This window comes from Ips typographus, linkage group LG2 (assembly GCF_016097725.1).
Source record: "Ips typographus isolate SLU linkage group LG2, UJ_Ityp_2.0, whole genome shotgun sequence".
Classification (NCBI taxonomy): Eukaryota; Metazoa; Arthropoda; class Insecta; order Coleoptera; family Curculionidae; genus Ips; species Ips typographus.
In genome coordinates this window covers 3,755,076-3,772,922 of record NC_138423.1, presented here as the reverse complement: position 1 = coordinate 3,772,922, position 17,847 = coordinate 3,755,076, and the positions used below count along the sequence as shown (strand labels likewise).

At 37.4% G+C, this 17,847-nt stretch overlaps 1 protein-coding gene across 6 annotated transcripts in view; it reads right to left on the bottom strand.

Moving 5' to 3' along the window:
* Positions 1–17,531, bottom strand: part of LOC145725386 (photoreceptor-specific nuclear receptor-like) — a 37,739-nt gene extending 20,208 nt beyond the window's left edge. Inside the window, exons 1-5 of one of the 6 annotated variants that reach the window (XM_081974138.1) lie at positions 17,343–17,531; positions 17,072–17,282; positions 11,381–11,631; positions 1,844–1,971; positions 1,667–1,794 (exon numbers count right to left, since the gene is read on the bottom strand). In XM_081974138.1, the coding sequence (XP_081830264.1) occupies positions 1,667–1,794; positions 1,844–1,971 (256 nt within the window). In that variant the 5' untranslated portion in view covers positions 11,381–11,631; positions 17,072–17,282; positions 17,343–17,531. Of the gene's footprint in view, positions 1–1,666; positions 1,795–1,843; positions 1,972–11,380; positions 11,632–17,071; positions 17,293–17,342 lie in introns of all 6 variants that reach the window. The other 5 variants (XM_081974137.1, XM_081974136.1, XM_081974135.1 and 2 more) reach the window with 5 other exon arrangements.
* Between the last annotated feature and the right edge of the window lie 316 nt (positions 17,532–17,847).

The following is a 17,847-nucleotide window of genomic DNA, read 5'->3' as shown; positions in this document are numbered from 1 at the left end:
ACAAAATTCGGTACAGCCAGCAAAAAAAGCGGTGTCAAAATTTGAATTACACAGTTTGAAATGACAGTCAGGGACAAAATCGCTAGTCAAACCCACTTGGAGTGTGAAAATAGCAGTTTTAAGCACATTTTTGGAATCCTCATTCAATTTTGTATCCAATATCCTGAAAAAATACTACAAAATTTGGTAGTCAGTAAGAAAAGCGGTGTTAAAGTCTAAACTGTCAGAAACACAGTTTGAAAGGATAGTCAGAGACAAAATAATCTCCTGTAAAACCCACTTGGAGTGGGAAAATGACAGTTTTAATCATATTTTTGGAATCCTCGTTAAATTTCCTATTCAATAACCTAAAAAATCAATACAAAATTTGGTACAGCCAGCAAAAAAAGCGGTGTCAAAATTTGAATTACACAGTTTGAAATGACAGTCAGGGACAAAATCGCTTGTCAAACCCACTTGGAGTGTGAAAATAGCAGTTTTAAGCACATTTTTGGAATCCTCATTCAATTTTGTATCCAATATCCTGAAAAAATACTACAAAATTTGGTAGTCAGTAAGAAAAGCGGTGTTAAAGTCTAAACTGTCAGAAACACAGTTTGAAAAGATAGTCAGAGACAAAATAATCTCCTGTAAAACCCACTTGGAGTGGGAAAATGACAGTTTTAATCATATTTTTGGAATCCTCGTTAAATTTCCTATTCAATAACCTAAAAAATCAATACAAAATTTGGTACAGCCAGCAAAAAAAGCGGTGTCAAAATTTGAATTACACAGTTTGAAATGACAGTCAGCGACAAAATCGCTTGTCAAACCCACTTGGAGTGTGAAAATAGCAGTTTTAAGCACATTTTTGGAATTCTCATTCAATTTTATATCCAATATCCTAAAAAAAAACTTCAAAATTTGGTACAGTCAGTAAGAAAAGCGGTGTTAAAGTCTAAACTGTCAGAAACACAGTTTGAGAGGATAGTCAGAGACAAAATAATCGCCTGTAAAACCCACTTGGAGTGGGAAAATTACAGTTTTAATCATATTTTTGGAATCCTCGTTAAATTTCCTATCCAATAACCTAAAAAATCAATACAAAATTTGGTACAGCCAGCAAAAAAAAGCGGTGTCAAAATTTGAACTGCACAGTTTGAAATGACAGTCAGGGACAAAATCGCTTGTCAAACCCACTTAGAGTGTCAAAATGACAGTTTTAAGCACATTTTTGGAATCCTCATTAAATTTTGTATCCAATATCTTGAAAAAATACTACAAAATTTGGTAGTGTCCAAAATTAAACTGCAAGAAACACAGTTTGAAAGGACAGTCAGTTCATATTTTGCAATTAATTTAGCAAATTTTGTTTTATCAAATTTTACACGGTTACCCCACACTGTATTCGATGATACAGATTGTTTTTTTATATAAAAAAATTAATTAATTAAAATTATTATTTAGTAAAGTCAACATCAACAAAAATTGCACAAATATGCACTCTGTGCATAATAACTATAGTACGATTCAAAATGGTTGACACTTGCAAAATTGCAATAACAAAGTGTTTGCCAACAACTTTTTTTATGATTTTTATATGCAGAAGTAAAGGGAATTGGTAAAATGTCATGTCACTGTATATTTCAACTACAAATTGTATATTTTTCCTTATCAAAATACTTACCATCGCGTTTCATGTTCACTTGTAAGCACTTCTTAAATCTGCATGCTTGACACTGATTCCGTCTCGTCACATCAACAATACAAGTACCATTTTCTTTGCAGATATACTCCAAATTCCTGAAATACCTTCTGAATCAAATTTATTAAACCACAAAAAAAACAAAAATCTTTTAGCTACCTTCGTATGCTTCTCTTGAAAAACCCTCGGCAACCATCGCAACTGGAAACTCCGTAATGCTTCCCAGATGCTTTGTCACCACATACTTTGCACAAACTTTCTTGTCTAGGGCTAATAGGATCGTCCATCTATGACAACATTAAAATTGTTGAATGAAATTGAAGAATTTTAAAAAAGTAAATCAATCAAAATCAGATATCATTTATCACGAAAATGTCACAACCCTCACACCGTATAATTAAATCAGGAAAAGCCAATTACACCCCTTACTAAGCTCATATGCTACATATTGTTCCACTTCTCTGTTTCACTTCCTTTTTACAGTTTATTAGTAATTTGTCCTTGTCTAACCGCAGACAAAAACATGCACACGCCAGTACTCGACAACTAAGTGTACCGATTTGAAGGGTGAACGATTCATAAGGGGAACCAGCGGGAAATCTGACCACATCGTAACATATTGTGTAATTTGTACCTACATTTATCTATAATTACTATTTAACTTCGCTGTAGCAGGTTTCCTAGCTTTTTTTATTATGGGGGTGCTCCCTCAGGGAAAACACAGGTGTTAAAGTCAGTTTTCGTTCGAGAGGGTTGTTTTTTTATCGGAAGTGTTTAATAGAGTGTTTAGATACAAGCGGACAGTCCTGGTTATTTATTAATATATGAATCATTTAGCAAGCCAAAACCACTTTTATTATTCTTTATTGTTAAATATTATTTATTTGTGACTTATAACAGTTGTAACTTTGGATAAGAAAATTGATACATGTATTTTACCTTGTCTAGTGCTAACAGATAATAATTTATTTAAACAGTTACCATACGAGGTTTAACGAAGGATGTCAAACAAGTATCAGGATGTAACAATTACAATAACAACTGAAAAACAAAGAATGTGGTGTCAGAGGATCTGCCAGAAATAACATGAGAAAATACAATATGCCCTAAAGAAAATGAAAATGTCCGGAAGATCATATTACGTCAGAAATTATAACGCTAGGAGAAGAAATTCTAGCAAGAATATTCCAAACCTGCAAGAAGCAAAATTGTCAGCCGAATGGTACAACGCTAAGGTTGTGCTTCTATTCAAGAAGGGTGACACTAGTAACATCGAGAACTACCGTCCTATTAGTCTACTATCACGTTTCTACAAGCTTCACACAAAAATCCTTATAAACCGCCTCACCAGAAAGTTTGATTCTTACCAGCCAGTCGAACAAGCAGAGTTTTGCAGCAAATTCAGCACAACAGACCACCTACAAACACTACCTACACTCATAGAAAAGGCAAATGAATGTAATATTCCGATATTTCTAGCATTTCTGGATTCTGTTCTCTTCTGTTTTGAGACGAAATAATACAATTTGGGACAGATTGACCACGAACGAGTGAAATCCAGCGCCCAATGTGGTCCCAACAGACGTAGAATGGCTCAAAAGTAACAAATATGCAGACTAGAACATCAGCGGAATCGATCTATGCCGGTTTTGAGACGAAATAATACAATTTGGCACAGATTGACCACGAACGAGCCAAATTCAGCGTCCATTGTGGTCCCAACAGACGTAGAATGGCTCAAAGTAACAAATATGCAGACTAGAACATTAGCGGAATCAATCTATGCCGGTTTTGAGACGAAATAATACAATTTGGCACAGATTGACCACGAACGAGCCAAATTCAGCGTCCATTGTGGTCCCAACAGACGTAGAATGGCTCAAAGTAACAAATATGCAGACTAGAACATCAGCGGAATCGATCTATGCCGGTTTTGAGACGAAATAATACAATTTGGCACAGATTGGCCACGAACGAGCCAAATTCAGCATCCAATGTGATCCCAACAGACGTAGAATTGCTCAAAAGTAACAAATATGCAGACTAGAACAACAGCGGAATCGATCTATGCCGGTTTGAGACGAAATAATACAATTTGGCACAGATTGACCACGAACGAGCCAAATTCAGCGTCCATTGTGGTCCCAACAGACGTAGAATGGCTCAAAAGTAACGTAGAAGCTCAAAGTAAAGTTAGAAGCTCAGAAAGTTCGATTCTTACCAGCCAGACAAACAAGTAGAATTTCGCAGTAAACTCAGCACAACAGACCACCTACAAACACCACGTACACTCATAGAAAAGGCAATTGAATGTAATATCCCGATATGTCCAGCATTTCTGGATTTTCATAAGGCATTCGATTGAGTCGAAACATGGTCGTTTTTAAATGCCATGAATAATGCCAAAATCGACTCAAGATATATTACAGTTATCAAAGATATATACAATAATGCATGTTAAAATCAAAAGCACCGAAACTGCCAAAATACAAGAGAGGAGTACGTCAAGGGGACACTATATCACCAAAACTGTTTAACTTGGCACCGCAAGAAATCTTTAAAATTTTGGATTGGCAACAAAAGGGCATCAAAATCTGGGGATCAAACACAGCTCAGCCATCCGCGTTATCTCAAAAGATTCAGATGAGCTGAAGGAAATGATGCAACCACTGAATGAGGCCTCAAAAAGTATGCCACTGGAAATGAACACAAATGAAACCAAGATCATGTCAGCTATCACTATCAAACGAGACTATTGCAAACGTAAATTAATACATTTACCTTGGTGATGCCATTAAACTGGGAAAAGAAAACCAAAAGCTGCAAATATCCCGACGAGTAAGTCTAACCGGGACTGCTTTTGGTAAACTGAAACAATATTCCAATATGCATACTGCATACACGTGTATACTGCTAGTGGCTACGTCTGAGAATCGGAATCTAGTTGAGAGACAGGATCCGGAATGAGGACATAAGAAGACGAACAAAAGTAATCGACATAATCCAATGCATAGGCATGGAGATGGCCCCAGAAAAAACGACAGAACAGAATGGAAGAGACTCGGAGAGGCCTATGTTCAGAAGTGGACTGAGAAGGGCTGATGAAGAAGAATATAGAAACGAGGTCAAAAGGTGCTCAGTGGTGTTCTTTAGTGGCAGAAAAATGCCACTGAAAAACACAAAATTTAGTTGGTGACTTTACATTGACAGTATATACTTCCAGAAACCAGAAGGGTAATTAATGATAGTTTGACTGAACATTTTTTTCCACTATTAAAATGATAAACATGGGGTTTAAGGCACTAGCAGATATACTGGCTTTACACCAGCACAATTATACCTATGCTGACCTAAGGGGCCCTAGTCTGGTATGGCAAGAACCTCCAGAGCACCGTAGCGAAGAAACTGTCTTCAACCCAAGAACAGGTATGCCTTTTTATCACGGGGGCGTTCAAGACAACGCCCACGTCGGCGTTAGAGTGCCTCCTTAACTTGTCCTCCCCTTCAGCTCTTGCTGAAGAGAGAGGTAAAGATGGCCTCGTACCGGCTCTTCCATATTACTCGTGTCCTGGTCACATACATGAAGCATCGAGGGCCAAGCGGAAATTCTAAATCGCGAGTCCCTTGCTACTCCCTCTGATGTTCTGCCGGGCCCGGCTGGCCCCGATTTCTGCTACAGGACCCTCGTACCATCGAGAGTGGACCGGGAAGAACGGGCTGATGACCTACTCCGAGCAGATATCTGCTGGTTTACGGACGGCTCAAAGTCCTCAAAAGGGACTGGAGCCGGGGCTTTCTGTGCCAAGGCGGGGGTCTGAGGGACTGGGGCAAACACCGACGGTCCTGCAGGCTGAACTTTACGCCATCGAGATCTGCTCTAGGGAGATGATTAAAAACCCCCTACTGAAAGCTGGGTTCGGAGGCGGCCTACATCGGCCCATGACCGGCGCATGGTGAAGCAAAGAAAAGCATCACGGAGTGGTGTTATCAGCAACACTCCGACCTATGGCTGAGAACTACAGGGTTGGCTCACTCCAAGGAGTTCATTAGGGGGCCCTCTAAGAACAGGACCAACAATCTCCTGCAACTCAGCAGACCACACCTGGGGGCAGTGACGGCGCTGTACATCGGTCACTGTCAGCTAAGGGCTCATATACATCGGATAGGCCTGACGGAAGACGCCAAATGCCGCCGGTGTATGGAACATGGAGATCTGGACAACCTCTCATCCAGAGGAGTTATTCGGTTCCTCAGAGAGTCGAGTATTCTGGATGAGCTCTAACTTAGGAATGACCACCTGCGATCGCGATGGAGGGCATATCATTTGCCCACTCACGGTACATAACATAACATGATAAACATGCCATTACTGACCGATTAGTAACTTGAAAAATTAGTTTTTCAAGTTAACAAACACAAACACAAACACAACAAAAAAGAAAATATTATTGACCTAGGTAAATAATAATGGTTGATGTTAGGTTTCGGGAGTTGGATCATCAATGTCACATTATTTAAAAATTTAAAACTTAAATTAACATAACTTGTCCTGATGAAGCAAAAATAAACTTTGCGAAACGTTGACTTTACTGTGAAGTTTGATTTCAAGACATTGATGACCGAAACCTAACATCAGCCATTCAACAGAGGATCGTAAACCACAAAACCTTAAGTAAATAATAATGTCAATGTCTATGAAATATACTTGACTTGACAGAGACAGATAATTTAGTTTGTCTATTCATGCTGTTTTGTAGTTATCCTAAATTTTGTTAATAGTGGAAAAAACGCTACATTATCCACGATTTAGACAGCTTTTATTAACCTTAAATTTTAAATCCCTCGTCGCTTCGCTCCTTGTCCTGTCTAAACCTTGGTTAATAATACATTATTATACGATACTTAATACAAAAATATAATTTTGAATTTTGAAAGACATATTTAGATAAAATAAAGCTTTCAACTTAACATGACATTTTGATTATCGTCGCATAAGCAGCAGTCTGTCTTCGGTCACCCTTTTTCCGAACTTCCTCAGTAAATCCAGCGCAAACTTATTATAAATTTAAATTCCGTGGGGTGCTAACTTTCATTTTTTTATGAATAGAATCAATCAATCGACAGTATTGGGGTGACAACTTTAAAAAATAATTACCGAAAGATGACTCTCATAAAAAAATCAAGGAGAGCAATTTGCGCGAATTGTGTTTCGTGTCGAATGGCGAATTTGCATAAGGTAAATTGTATTGTGTGGTAATTCAAGCTATGTTGGGTTTACCAACCAACATTCAAATGCATTTTAGGTGTGCAATGTCATTCTATGAAAAATGTTTTGTACATTTAAAATCCCTTAAATTCTGCCTGAATTGAATTCCGCTCACTTCATTTTTTGTTATGATTTTACAATATTTTCCGTAAATAGTTTTTTTTGCAATAAACATAAACATAAAGTTAATTTTTTGCAACGTTATGTCTATGTCATGATTAGTCGGAATCCATAAAGAAACGCGTATGGTTTATTGTGAACAAATTGATATGATTTACTATAATTTATATAATTCGTTTAAGTTTATGTTTACGCCTGTCGTGCTTCGTATTTATGCCTCTTTCACAATGGACGTTAACATAAGAAAGATGTAAACATAAACGTAAATTATTTTTTTTCAAAGCGGATTATATTTACATTAAATCTGTAATACATAGCGGCATTTATATGTAAAACGCAAACTGCAAACAACAAATAACTGGAGCAACATGACCTGCAAGAGGAGACCACAGCATTGGAGAAATGGTACAACAAATGGAAGATCGACCTCAAAGAGGAGAAAATGCAGGCCATAGTCTTCAAAAGAAGACCGAGATGCGGATAGAAGGCAATGTGAGGTTAAAAGACATGGACATCAAGTGACGCAACGAGGAGACCCTTTTGGGGGGGAAAGGGGGAAAACCATGACCCACTCACTAGACCCTAACTCCCCAAAACTTTAGGATGTAAAAACAGACGGACGAAAGCCGGCTGTTTGGACATCCGATAGTTTGTCAGGACCACCAGAGATGGACGAGCTGACGAAGAAGAAATGGGGAACAAGAAGAGCCCCTCCGTCAGCGGGGACATCCTTTTCCCAGGACAGAGGAATTCTGGGAACTTCCCGAAAGGGAAAATTCCTGGACTTGTAGCGACTTCCTCTTCCAGACCTATCCTTTTAGTCTACAGCGATGGGAGGGTAAAAAGAAGTAGTCTTGCTTGACCCATCTATCTGGGCAATATTACCGCGTGGAGCAATATAGTTTATAAATTGAGATGTAAAAAGTAAACATTTGTATTGTAAAACATTAACCTTCATTGTGTAAGCGGCATTATAGTTAATTTCTGCGGAAGTTATGACACGTGGCAGTAAAAAACAGGGGTCAGGCGTATAAAAGCCCTTATTAGTAGCATATGCTTGTTTTGAATCACAACTTGTATGGGTATTAATTAGATCGGGTTAAAACGATATGATTATTACATTTACCTGTTTGTACCGGTAAAGAGAGGTACCTACTGTATTTGGGAAACTATCCAACATAGACGCTTACGGCAAAACAGTATAATTTAAATTTATACCTAAAAGGGCCAAGAGAAACATCTAAACATCTAAAATATTGTTGTGATTCCATCCTTGCCACATCTACTTGAATTCAGTGACAAAAAATGTTTAACTAACTGATACCATTTTTCGATTCTGCCACTTGGTATCGAATTTTTTTTCTAAATGTGGTCGTTTTTGAAATATTTATCATTAAACAATGAATTTTCAAGAGTTGGTGTGCCCTATAATAGGCTATAAAGTTGCCTAGTGAATAGACTTCTTAATTCACAATCGAATTTCAGAATATCCTAATTGTTACACAGAGTTCACCAATCACTGCCTATATTGATTAGGAATAGAACTATCAGTAAGCTTTGTTCAGTGACTTCTGACTGCTGCGTCACATCCTTGATCTCATTTTACTAGACAAAGATCGAACAAAAATATGTGTTTTATAACAGTTCAGTCAGTTTGACGGTTCAATAAATGTCTAGTTATTTATCAGTTTCGTAAATAAACAGCGTAAATAGAGCAGTTTTGTGCCCAAAATGCCTTTCAGGTTTCATAATGAAAGGAAACAAATCCTTATATCAAAACTTTGTAGACCATTTTCACAAGAAAATGTTGCTTGAAAAACTTGCTTGATTCAAATTGCCAAAGTCCTCTAGGGCCATTTGAAAGTACCTACTAGAGACTAGAGATAACTAGAGTTTAAACCTTCCTAAAATTGTTAGTGGCCTCTAGGACCATTTTGAATGTGCCAGAGACTTTCTAAAATGTACCAGAGCCTTCTACAAGTGTCTTAAACCTTCCCATAATTAACTGTTTTAAATTGCCAGACGCCTTTAAGAACCAATTTAAAAGTGTCAGAGACATCTAAAAGATTATTGAAAATATTTTAAAAAGTGCCACAGAGGCCTTCACAAGTGTTTTGAAACTTCCTAGAATTGTCAGAGGCCTCTAAAACAATTTTGAAAGTGTCAGACCTTTAAATGCAACTGAGAATCTGCTTAAAAGTGACAGAGCCCTAAACAAGTGTCCTAAACCTTCCCGTAACTGTTTTAATTTGTCAGAGGGTTCTAGAACTATTTTGAAAGTGTCAAATACCTCTAAGTTGTAAGTTGTTATCTAAGTTGGCCTCTAGGACCATTTTGAAAGTTCCATAGACCGCTAAATTCTATATTAAGAACCTGCCAAAAAGTGCCAGAGGTCACGGAGATTTCTAAATGCTATTGAAAACCTTTAAAAAAGTTCCAGAGACTTTTATAAGTATTATTCCAACTTTCCATAAATTGTTTTAAATTGCTATGTGCCAGACTCTCTAAAATCTGCTGAGAATTTTCCGAAAAGTGCTAGAGTCCTCTACAAGTGTCTTAAACCTTCCCATAGCTGTTTTAAATTGCCAGAGGCCTCTAGAACTAATTTGAAAGTGTCAGAGATCTCTAAATGCTACTGAGAACCTTCTAACAAGTGACAAAATACTATACAAGTGTCTTAAGTCTTCCCATAGCTGTTTTAAATTTCCAGAGGCCTCTAAAACTATTTTGAAAGTGTCAAAGATCTCTAAATGCTACTGAGAACCTTCTAACAAGTGACAAAAAACTATACAAGTGTGTTAAACCTTCCCATAGCTGTTTTAAGTTGCCAGAGGTCTTTAGAACTAATTTGGAAGTGCCAGAGATCTCTAAATGCTACTGAGAGCCTTCTAACAAGTGACAAAATACTATACAAGTGTCTCAAACTTTCCCATAGCTGTTTTAAATTGGCAGAGGCCTCTAGAACTATTTTGGAAGTGTCAAACATCTCCAAATGCTACTGAGAACCTTCTAAAAAGTGACAAAATACTATACAAGTGTCTTAAACCTTCCCATAGCTGTTTTAAATTGCCAGAGGCCTCTAAAACTATTTTGGAAGTGTCAGATATCTCTAAATGCTACTGAGAACCTTCTAAAAAGTGACAAAATACTATACAAGTGTCTTAAACTTTCCCATAGCTGTTTTAAATTGCCAGAGGCCTCTAGAACTATTTTGGAAGTGTCAGAGATCTCTAAATGCTACTGAGAACCTTCTAACAAGTGACAAAAAACTATACAAGTGTGTTAAACCTTCCCATAGCTGTTTTAAATTTCCAGAGGCCTCTAGAACTATTTTGGAAGTGTCAAACATCTCCAAATGCTACTGAGAACCTTCTAAAAAGTGACAAAATACTATGCAAGTGTCTTAAACCTTCCCATAGCTATTTTAAATTGCCAGAGGCCTCTAAAACTATTCTGGAAGTGTCAGAGATCTCTAAATACTACTGAGAACCTTCTAACAAGTGACAAAATACTATACAAGTGTCTTAAGTCTTTGTGAAAGTGCAAGAGATCTCTAAATGCTACTGAGAACCTTCTAAAATGTGACAAAATACTATACAAGTGTCTTAAACCTTCCCATAGCTGTTTTAAAATATGGTAAGGTTGAAGACACAATTATGTCCTAAATTTGTTGTGTACTTTTCTTAAAAAAGCCTATCGCCATTATATCTTTGCTAAAATCAGTGTTACAAAATGTTAGAAAATCCTTATTCTAATATATGGTAGCCCTAAATAATCTATATCACCTTCTGTTTCAGCCTCTAGTTCCATGTTATTTATACACAGATTCTCTACTTTTGCTTTTTTTAAATCAATCAATAAATTCTACAAAAATGACCTAATTGAAAACCAAAACAAATATTAAATATTTTGTGATTTACGATCATTCCTTTTATTAGTCTAAATTGTAAAGTTTCATCAAAACTCAAAACAAAATTCAATTTCAAACTCCCAAAAACTAAAAACATCACAAATATTAAAGCCTGGCTTTGGCAAGCCGCCAATATTGATGGCTTAGTTTTAAACCAGTTTTAAAGCTGGCTTAATGTTTAAGCTGAGTTTAATTGCATATGGAGAATATAAAGTATAATAGAGAAGAGTCAAAAATAACCTACAAAAACTACCAAAGCTGTAAATATGATACAAATTAAATGTAAATAAATATCCTACATTTTTAAAATGATAAGGTAATAATATGGCTTATGTTTGACTTATTCTCTAAACAGAACGAAAAGTGTAATAAATAGGTAACACAGAAAATAACCACTTACCTCATCAAGATCGAGAAAACACCGTCAACACCACAAAGCACCACCGCAGCAAGTGGAAAGTCAAGTTTAACCAAATTGAAGTCGCCCCTATCCAAGTCATTACACCCTGTAGACCAGACGCCCGCCCCCCGGAAACAGAGGGTTAAAAGACCGCCGATCACTGGTGCACAGACCGAGGACGTACGTTCTGATTGGTCGTCGCTTAAGGGTTGAAGGCATCGGATTGGTCACGATCCGGGCAACGTTCATCGCTGCAGGTGATACAGAGTTTTTTTAGTCATTATGACAGAGTTGGTGGTTTAATAATTGAAAACTTTAGTCCGGTCAAAATGGCTTATGTGAGGTCATACCAAAAAAGTATATGTACATTTTACACACATAATACAATTTCAGTGTTGCATACAGTTAATTGTTGAGGAATTATAATTAACTATCATGGGGGAAGTATCTGGAAGTCGGTGCTAGTTTTATTAAACGTCAAATGGATGGACTAATTTTTGGTGTAAAGTTTACGATATAAAACTAGGTATGGATTTTCTATTAACTCGGGGAAACGTTTTTTCCACGACACAAAATAAAACTACAATTTTTCAACAGAAAAGTAACGTTTAAGAGTATCAATTTTAACGTATACAAAGCACATAAAACTGAGCTGTATTTTCCAGGATAATTTAATTATTACCACAGAGTTAGGCCTCATATTTGTATTAATGGTAGTACAAGTAGAAGACTAACACAGGAGCAACCTATTTCAATTTCGTAACTGAAAACATTGTTGAACTAAACTGCTAGTCAAAAAAAGAAAAAAAAGTCGCCAGGAACAGAGAGACGTATCTTCTGTTTGTCAGTACCCGTTCAAAAACTATGGCAAATACTATAGTCTATCCGGCGAACCTACGGAGTAATAAAAGCTATATCCGGTCCGTTTTACAATATAATATCTTCTTCTCTCTCTAATATAAGGACTTCTCGGGTCTCATGTCTCGATTCACTTTTACGTACCTGTTTTACAGTGTAATACAGTTCGACCAAAGTTGCTGCCCATCGAATTTTATTACTCCGTAGGTTCGCCGGATAGACTATAGAGAAGTCCCGAATTAATGTCACGTTAATAGCTGCGGTCAGACAACTATACGACCATTCTACATCTAAGATCAAATTGAAAAACAAAATCTCAGACAACTTTCCAGTTACGAAAGGCTTCTTGTCTCTCTCCCACACTATAAATCTATCTGAACGAAGCTTTGAGGCGATGGAGAAGGTCATGTGGATGGGCATATAAATAAGTGATTACAGAACCTTATGCATCCTGCACTTTGCAGATGATCAGGTTGTTATCGCACAAGACAAAGAGGACTTAGAGTATATGACAAGAAAGCTATTAAAAGAGTATATGTGTACTGGAGACGACAGAGATAACCTTCACCCACAAGAAAACGAAACGATAAGCTGCTGTACTGAATATACATACCTGGGGACAAAAATTGATAACGGAGGTCGTACAGAGAAAGAAATAGAGAACCGAATTGTAAAAGGGAAAAAGGTGATAGGCTGCCTGAACTCGATCCTGTGGTCCAAATGTATCTAAAAGAAGCACCACTTATACCACTCAATATTCAAAAGTATAATGCTGTACGGATGTGAAACCTGGCAATTAACAACAAATTTAGAGCGTCGGCTACTATCTTTAGAAATGGACTTTTGGCGTAGATCAGCAGGAAGGTCGCGATTGGAAAAAATAACGAATGACAAAATTAGGGAAATTATGAAGGTAGAGACAACTCTAGTAGAAGACACCCAACGTAGACATCTAATATGGTATGGACATGTGGAGAGGATGGAAGATACTAGAATAGCTAAGCAGATCCTCAATGGACGGCGACAGAAAAGAGGAAAAGGGGAAGACCCAGGGCGACATGGACCGGCGGAATAGAACAAGCTATGTTGGAACGAAACCTGCAACCAGGGGACTGGGAAGACAGCTGGGGGCTAGGAACCAGAAGGCGCAGGACGCTAGGAAACCGGATATATGGAAGACGCGCCTAGATGACATCTAGGGCGTAATAGGCCGTGGGAGCAGCATGGCGTTTAGGAGCGCTAGAGAGAGAAAACCCGCAGATCAGCTGGAGGGTAGTTCTGTCTCTAACGCAAAGAGAAGTTAAACATGTCCGTAGCTGTGTGAGTAGGTTATGTGAAGCATATGAGCATTAGGAGGCTAATCGTTTGATTGTACCTTAGAGATAGAGAAAGAGTGACAAAGCAGTATTGATTAAAGCATCATTTAGTTGGGGAAGAGAGGGAGATCGTTAATCAGTTTCTACAGGTGATAGAGTCAGGAGAAGGTGTTAGTACAGAGGCGAAGTTTGCTATGAGCATGGAGTCGGTGGTACAAAGGGGCAAATGGCGGCGGGGCCCCCAATGAGTAAAAACATATTAACCTCAAAATAGCCATCCGGTAAATCTGTGTTTGTTTCATATTCCATGTTACGACGTGCCTTACTAAGAGGAGTACATTTTATACCGTTACCGGACGACGTGCACTGTTATGACTCGTAATCTATTGTAAGTAGCTAACATTGATTGAAGAGCTTTGCAACAAAAATTAAACTGTATCTAAAGGTGAAGGCTTTCTACAGTGTGACTGAATACCTGGAGAGTGACTTCTCCGATTTGTAGCCTCAGAGTTGTACTTTCCTGCGCTGATCATTTTTAACTCTGTGACTGTCTAAAAGATCCTTGATTTTTAAGTGTGTTTGTATTGAAAATTATGTTTTATCTCTAATTTTAAATTTGTGAAATTGTATTAATGATTTATACTTGACTTGTGAAATTGCTGTTTGGCATGTGCTTCACCAATAAATGTTGATTGATTGATTGATTGATATGTAAGATAACTACTGGATAACTATGGTGCTATCCATTTTAGAATCACACTTGGTGGAGAAAGATAAAAGATTAAAATCAACCATTGTTTGCTCTCCTTCCGATCCGAGCAAGTTAATTAAAATCACCACCAGTAAAATGTTGGTACATTATTGTATTTGACTTTAATAACAATATAAACATGAAAATACACTCACGAGGAAATGCGACCAAATATTTTCTCTTAAATAAGAAATAAAGTTCTCTAAACGTTAGACATGAAAAGCCACTGATATCACCCCCACAAAATCTTTTGCGGCGTTTGGGAAAACTGGGAGACAAAAAGAACATCTGCCGCCTTTCCCAGGGCTGGTACTTTACGCCATTACTCCGACAAGGGAAAACATCGAAACCTTTTATCGGGAATCAATTAAGGGACACAAGGTTTTATCGTGGATTTTTGTGTTTTTCAAATCTCTTTTAAGGTGCTTTTTGATTGTTACAGTTAAATATTCACAGGGTGAAAAGCATATTGCAGTATCTGGCAACAAATTTTGCTCTAGATATATTTGAGAGGATTATCTATAATTTCATATATGCACTGTGACATGTCGAAGCTTGAGGAGGCTGGGTTTTCTGGTGGAGGATGAGTTCCTACCTGCTTGGTCGTCTGCAGACTGTTAAAGTCGGCTTCTGGGTTACCCCAGGGGGGTATTCTGGGGCCTTTAATTTTTTGATTTTTAGTAATGACCTACCAAAATGCCTGCAAGGCTCTACCGGTTTGTTATTTGCTGACGACTTTAAGATTTTCAGACAAATAGGCAACGATGCTGATCGTAGTATTCTCCAGGGTGACTTGGATGAGGTTGCTAGATGGTTTTATAACAATAATATGACACTGAATATTAAAAAATGTTTTATTCCATTTCCTAACGTATGTTAGTAACTGGAGATACTCTATAGCAGACTCTAGATTGGAGAGATGCAATGAAGTCAGGGATTTGGAAGTTCAATTTCAAAGTAATTTTGCTTTTAATAACCACTATGACTATATAATAAACAAGGCGTTTAAAGTACTGTGTTTTGTCATACGTAATACAAAAGATTTCAATATCAATACAATTATCAAGCTTTATACTTTACTGGTCAGGCCACATCTTGAATATACCATCTTGAAATTAATCACCTCAACAATAATGGATTCTACACAATTGCATACGCAGATGACAAAGTTATCTTGCAGACACGCAATTTGTGAATACACTGTGCGATAGAGCGCAAGATGGGCTCAAATTAATAGAAAAATGGTGTAAGGAACACTCACTGTCGATCAATCCCGACAAGACTGAGATGGTCCTTTTCACCAGGAAAAGAAGTTTATCGGGCTTAAAACCTCCCGAAATCTTCAGAAGCAAACTAAACTTCTCTGAAGAAGTGAAATACCTTGGTATTACCCTCGACAGGAAGTTAACCTGGAACTCTCACCTACAAAGCAGAGCAAAAAGAGCATATGTGGCTTATGAGCAATGTCGGAGGACAGTGGGGTCTTTCACCCACGTGGTCACCTGGATCTACACTGCAATAATAAGACCTATGTTAGTGTACGGAGCCATTGCATGGGAACCGAAGGTTCTACAAGCACGACTATCGGAAAATTATATCAAATACAGCGAATGGCTTGTTTAAACATCACAGGCGCCATGAGAACAACACCAACCGCGGCAATGGAATTAATTACTGGTCTGACCCCTCTGGACCTGTACGTTAAGGAGGTTGCGTTAATGACCATGTTACGATTGCGCACGGCTGGTGTAAACCCCGCAGTAGGAGCAGGTCAATTGAGGCTAAGCCTATGGCGAGAAGCACTCACTGCGCTGCCTCTGCTGCAGGCAGCCAGTGATGCAATTGAACCCAGATTTGTGTTTAACAAACCCTACAAAATACAAATAAAACAGAATACAGAGTCAGATGCTGCAAATGCAATACGTATTTACACAGACGGCTCAAAAACCAAAGAAGGCTCAGGATGTGGAGTTTACTCTAGGTCACTAAGCCAAAGGATTAAATGGGGAAAGGGAAAAAATACCAGCGTTCTATACATATCTGAATCAGGAATGAACCTTTCTTTGATTTGTCACTCACAACTTGCAATCAACAACACAAAATAATTTTAATAAAACATATTTCTTACAGCATCTGCTGTGATAAAAAGAAAAACGCTAACGCCGCCATTAAAAGTGACATTTTAGGCTTTCTAGTATAGAGGGCGGTGAGTAGCACGTGTCAAATAAGGACGTCGTTTTAAAAGAGAAGAAAAGTGACAGTTTAGGGATTTCATCGAGTTGACCAATGAATAAAACAAATGTAAACATAGCAGGAAGGAGCAATAGCAAACAAAGTGGGTGACAGAAACAAGGGGGAGTAATATGGCGGCCGTCAATACTTGTTAATCTTGTCCACTGTACAACTTAATTTAAATTTGCAAAACTCAACTGTTAAAGAACCACAAACAAACAAAACAAACTAACACTATACTACAACCAATACAAACAACAAATTTTTGCGGGTTTGAAACTCCAAACTTTCAATGACTGCGTCATTGAATGGTGGACTTCCGTCCCCCTCGCTTAATGCACAAACGGGTTATAATTTGTATTATTGTTACCTCCTGATACTTGTTCTTTTTACTCATTGGAGTTGACAGATGTGGCAACCCTGCTTTGAAGTTTGTAGTTTATTTTTTATGTACTTTCTAGGTTTCCACCTTTGAATTATCAATTATAGGACTACCACAAGAAAAAGTTGAAATAAATAACATAAATAACTTACGTTCTCCTATATCTAGGAAGTCTCCCATTTTGTGATACAATAGAAAATGTCACCATCCTTTTTCACAATTAAATTATACCAACATGGTAGCCAATTTAGAATTTTTTTGAACACACTGTATATTGTTACTAGAATTATGCCGGAAGACTTCTTTGTCTCACAAATGTTTCAGCCACTGACGGGATACGGGATTCTATGTGCATTTTAAACTCTAAACTTTGCTAAGAAATAATTTGTTAATTTTTAACTCAACTTTTAATAAATTAGGTACCTACCTACTTACTTAAATAATGGACTGCGGTGTACGCCTCTTACAATAAGTCACAGGCTTTATTTAAGAACTTCTGACTTTTTACAAACATCAACAGAGCACCATTCAACAAAACAAACTATATCTATAAAAATAACTTTTAAAAATATGAATAATATTAATACCGTTCGTCAACGTCAAACCGAACTTGACCCAGGTGTCGTCAGTCATCCGTCATTGCTATTTTACATTTACAACATTGCCAGCTCTCACTGATAAAATTGTTTTTGTTGGCCATTTCGTTCCATTTCGAATAAACTGGACGGTTTATTTTCCAGTTACGTTTCCAATGTTTTTTTTCTCGTTGCTTTTTAATTCAAGAGTTTTGCATTAAATTTATTTGGAAACGTCAATAGAAAAAACCACCATGATCAACTGTTAAGAACTTTCAGCCGCCACTGAAACAAAAATAATTCGTAAAACACTGCATTTTTTAAACTGGCAAGCCGGCAACGTTGCAATATCA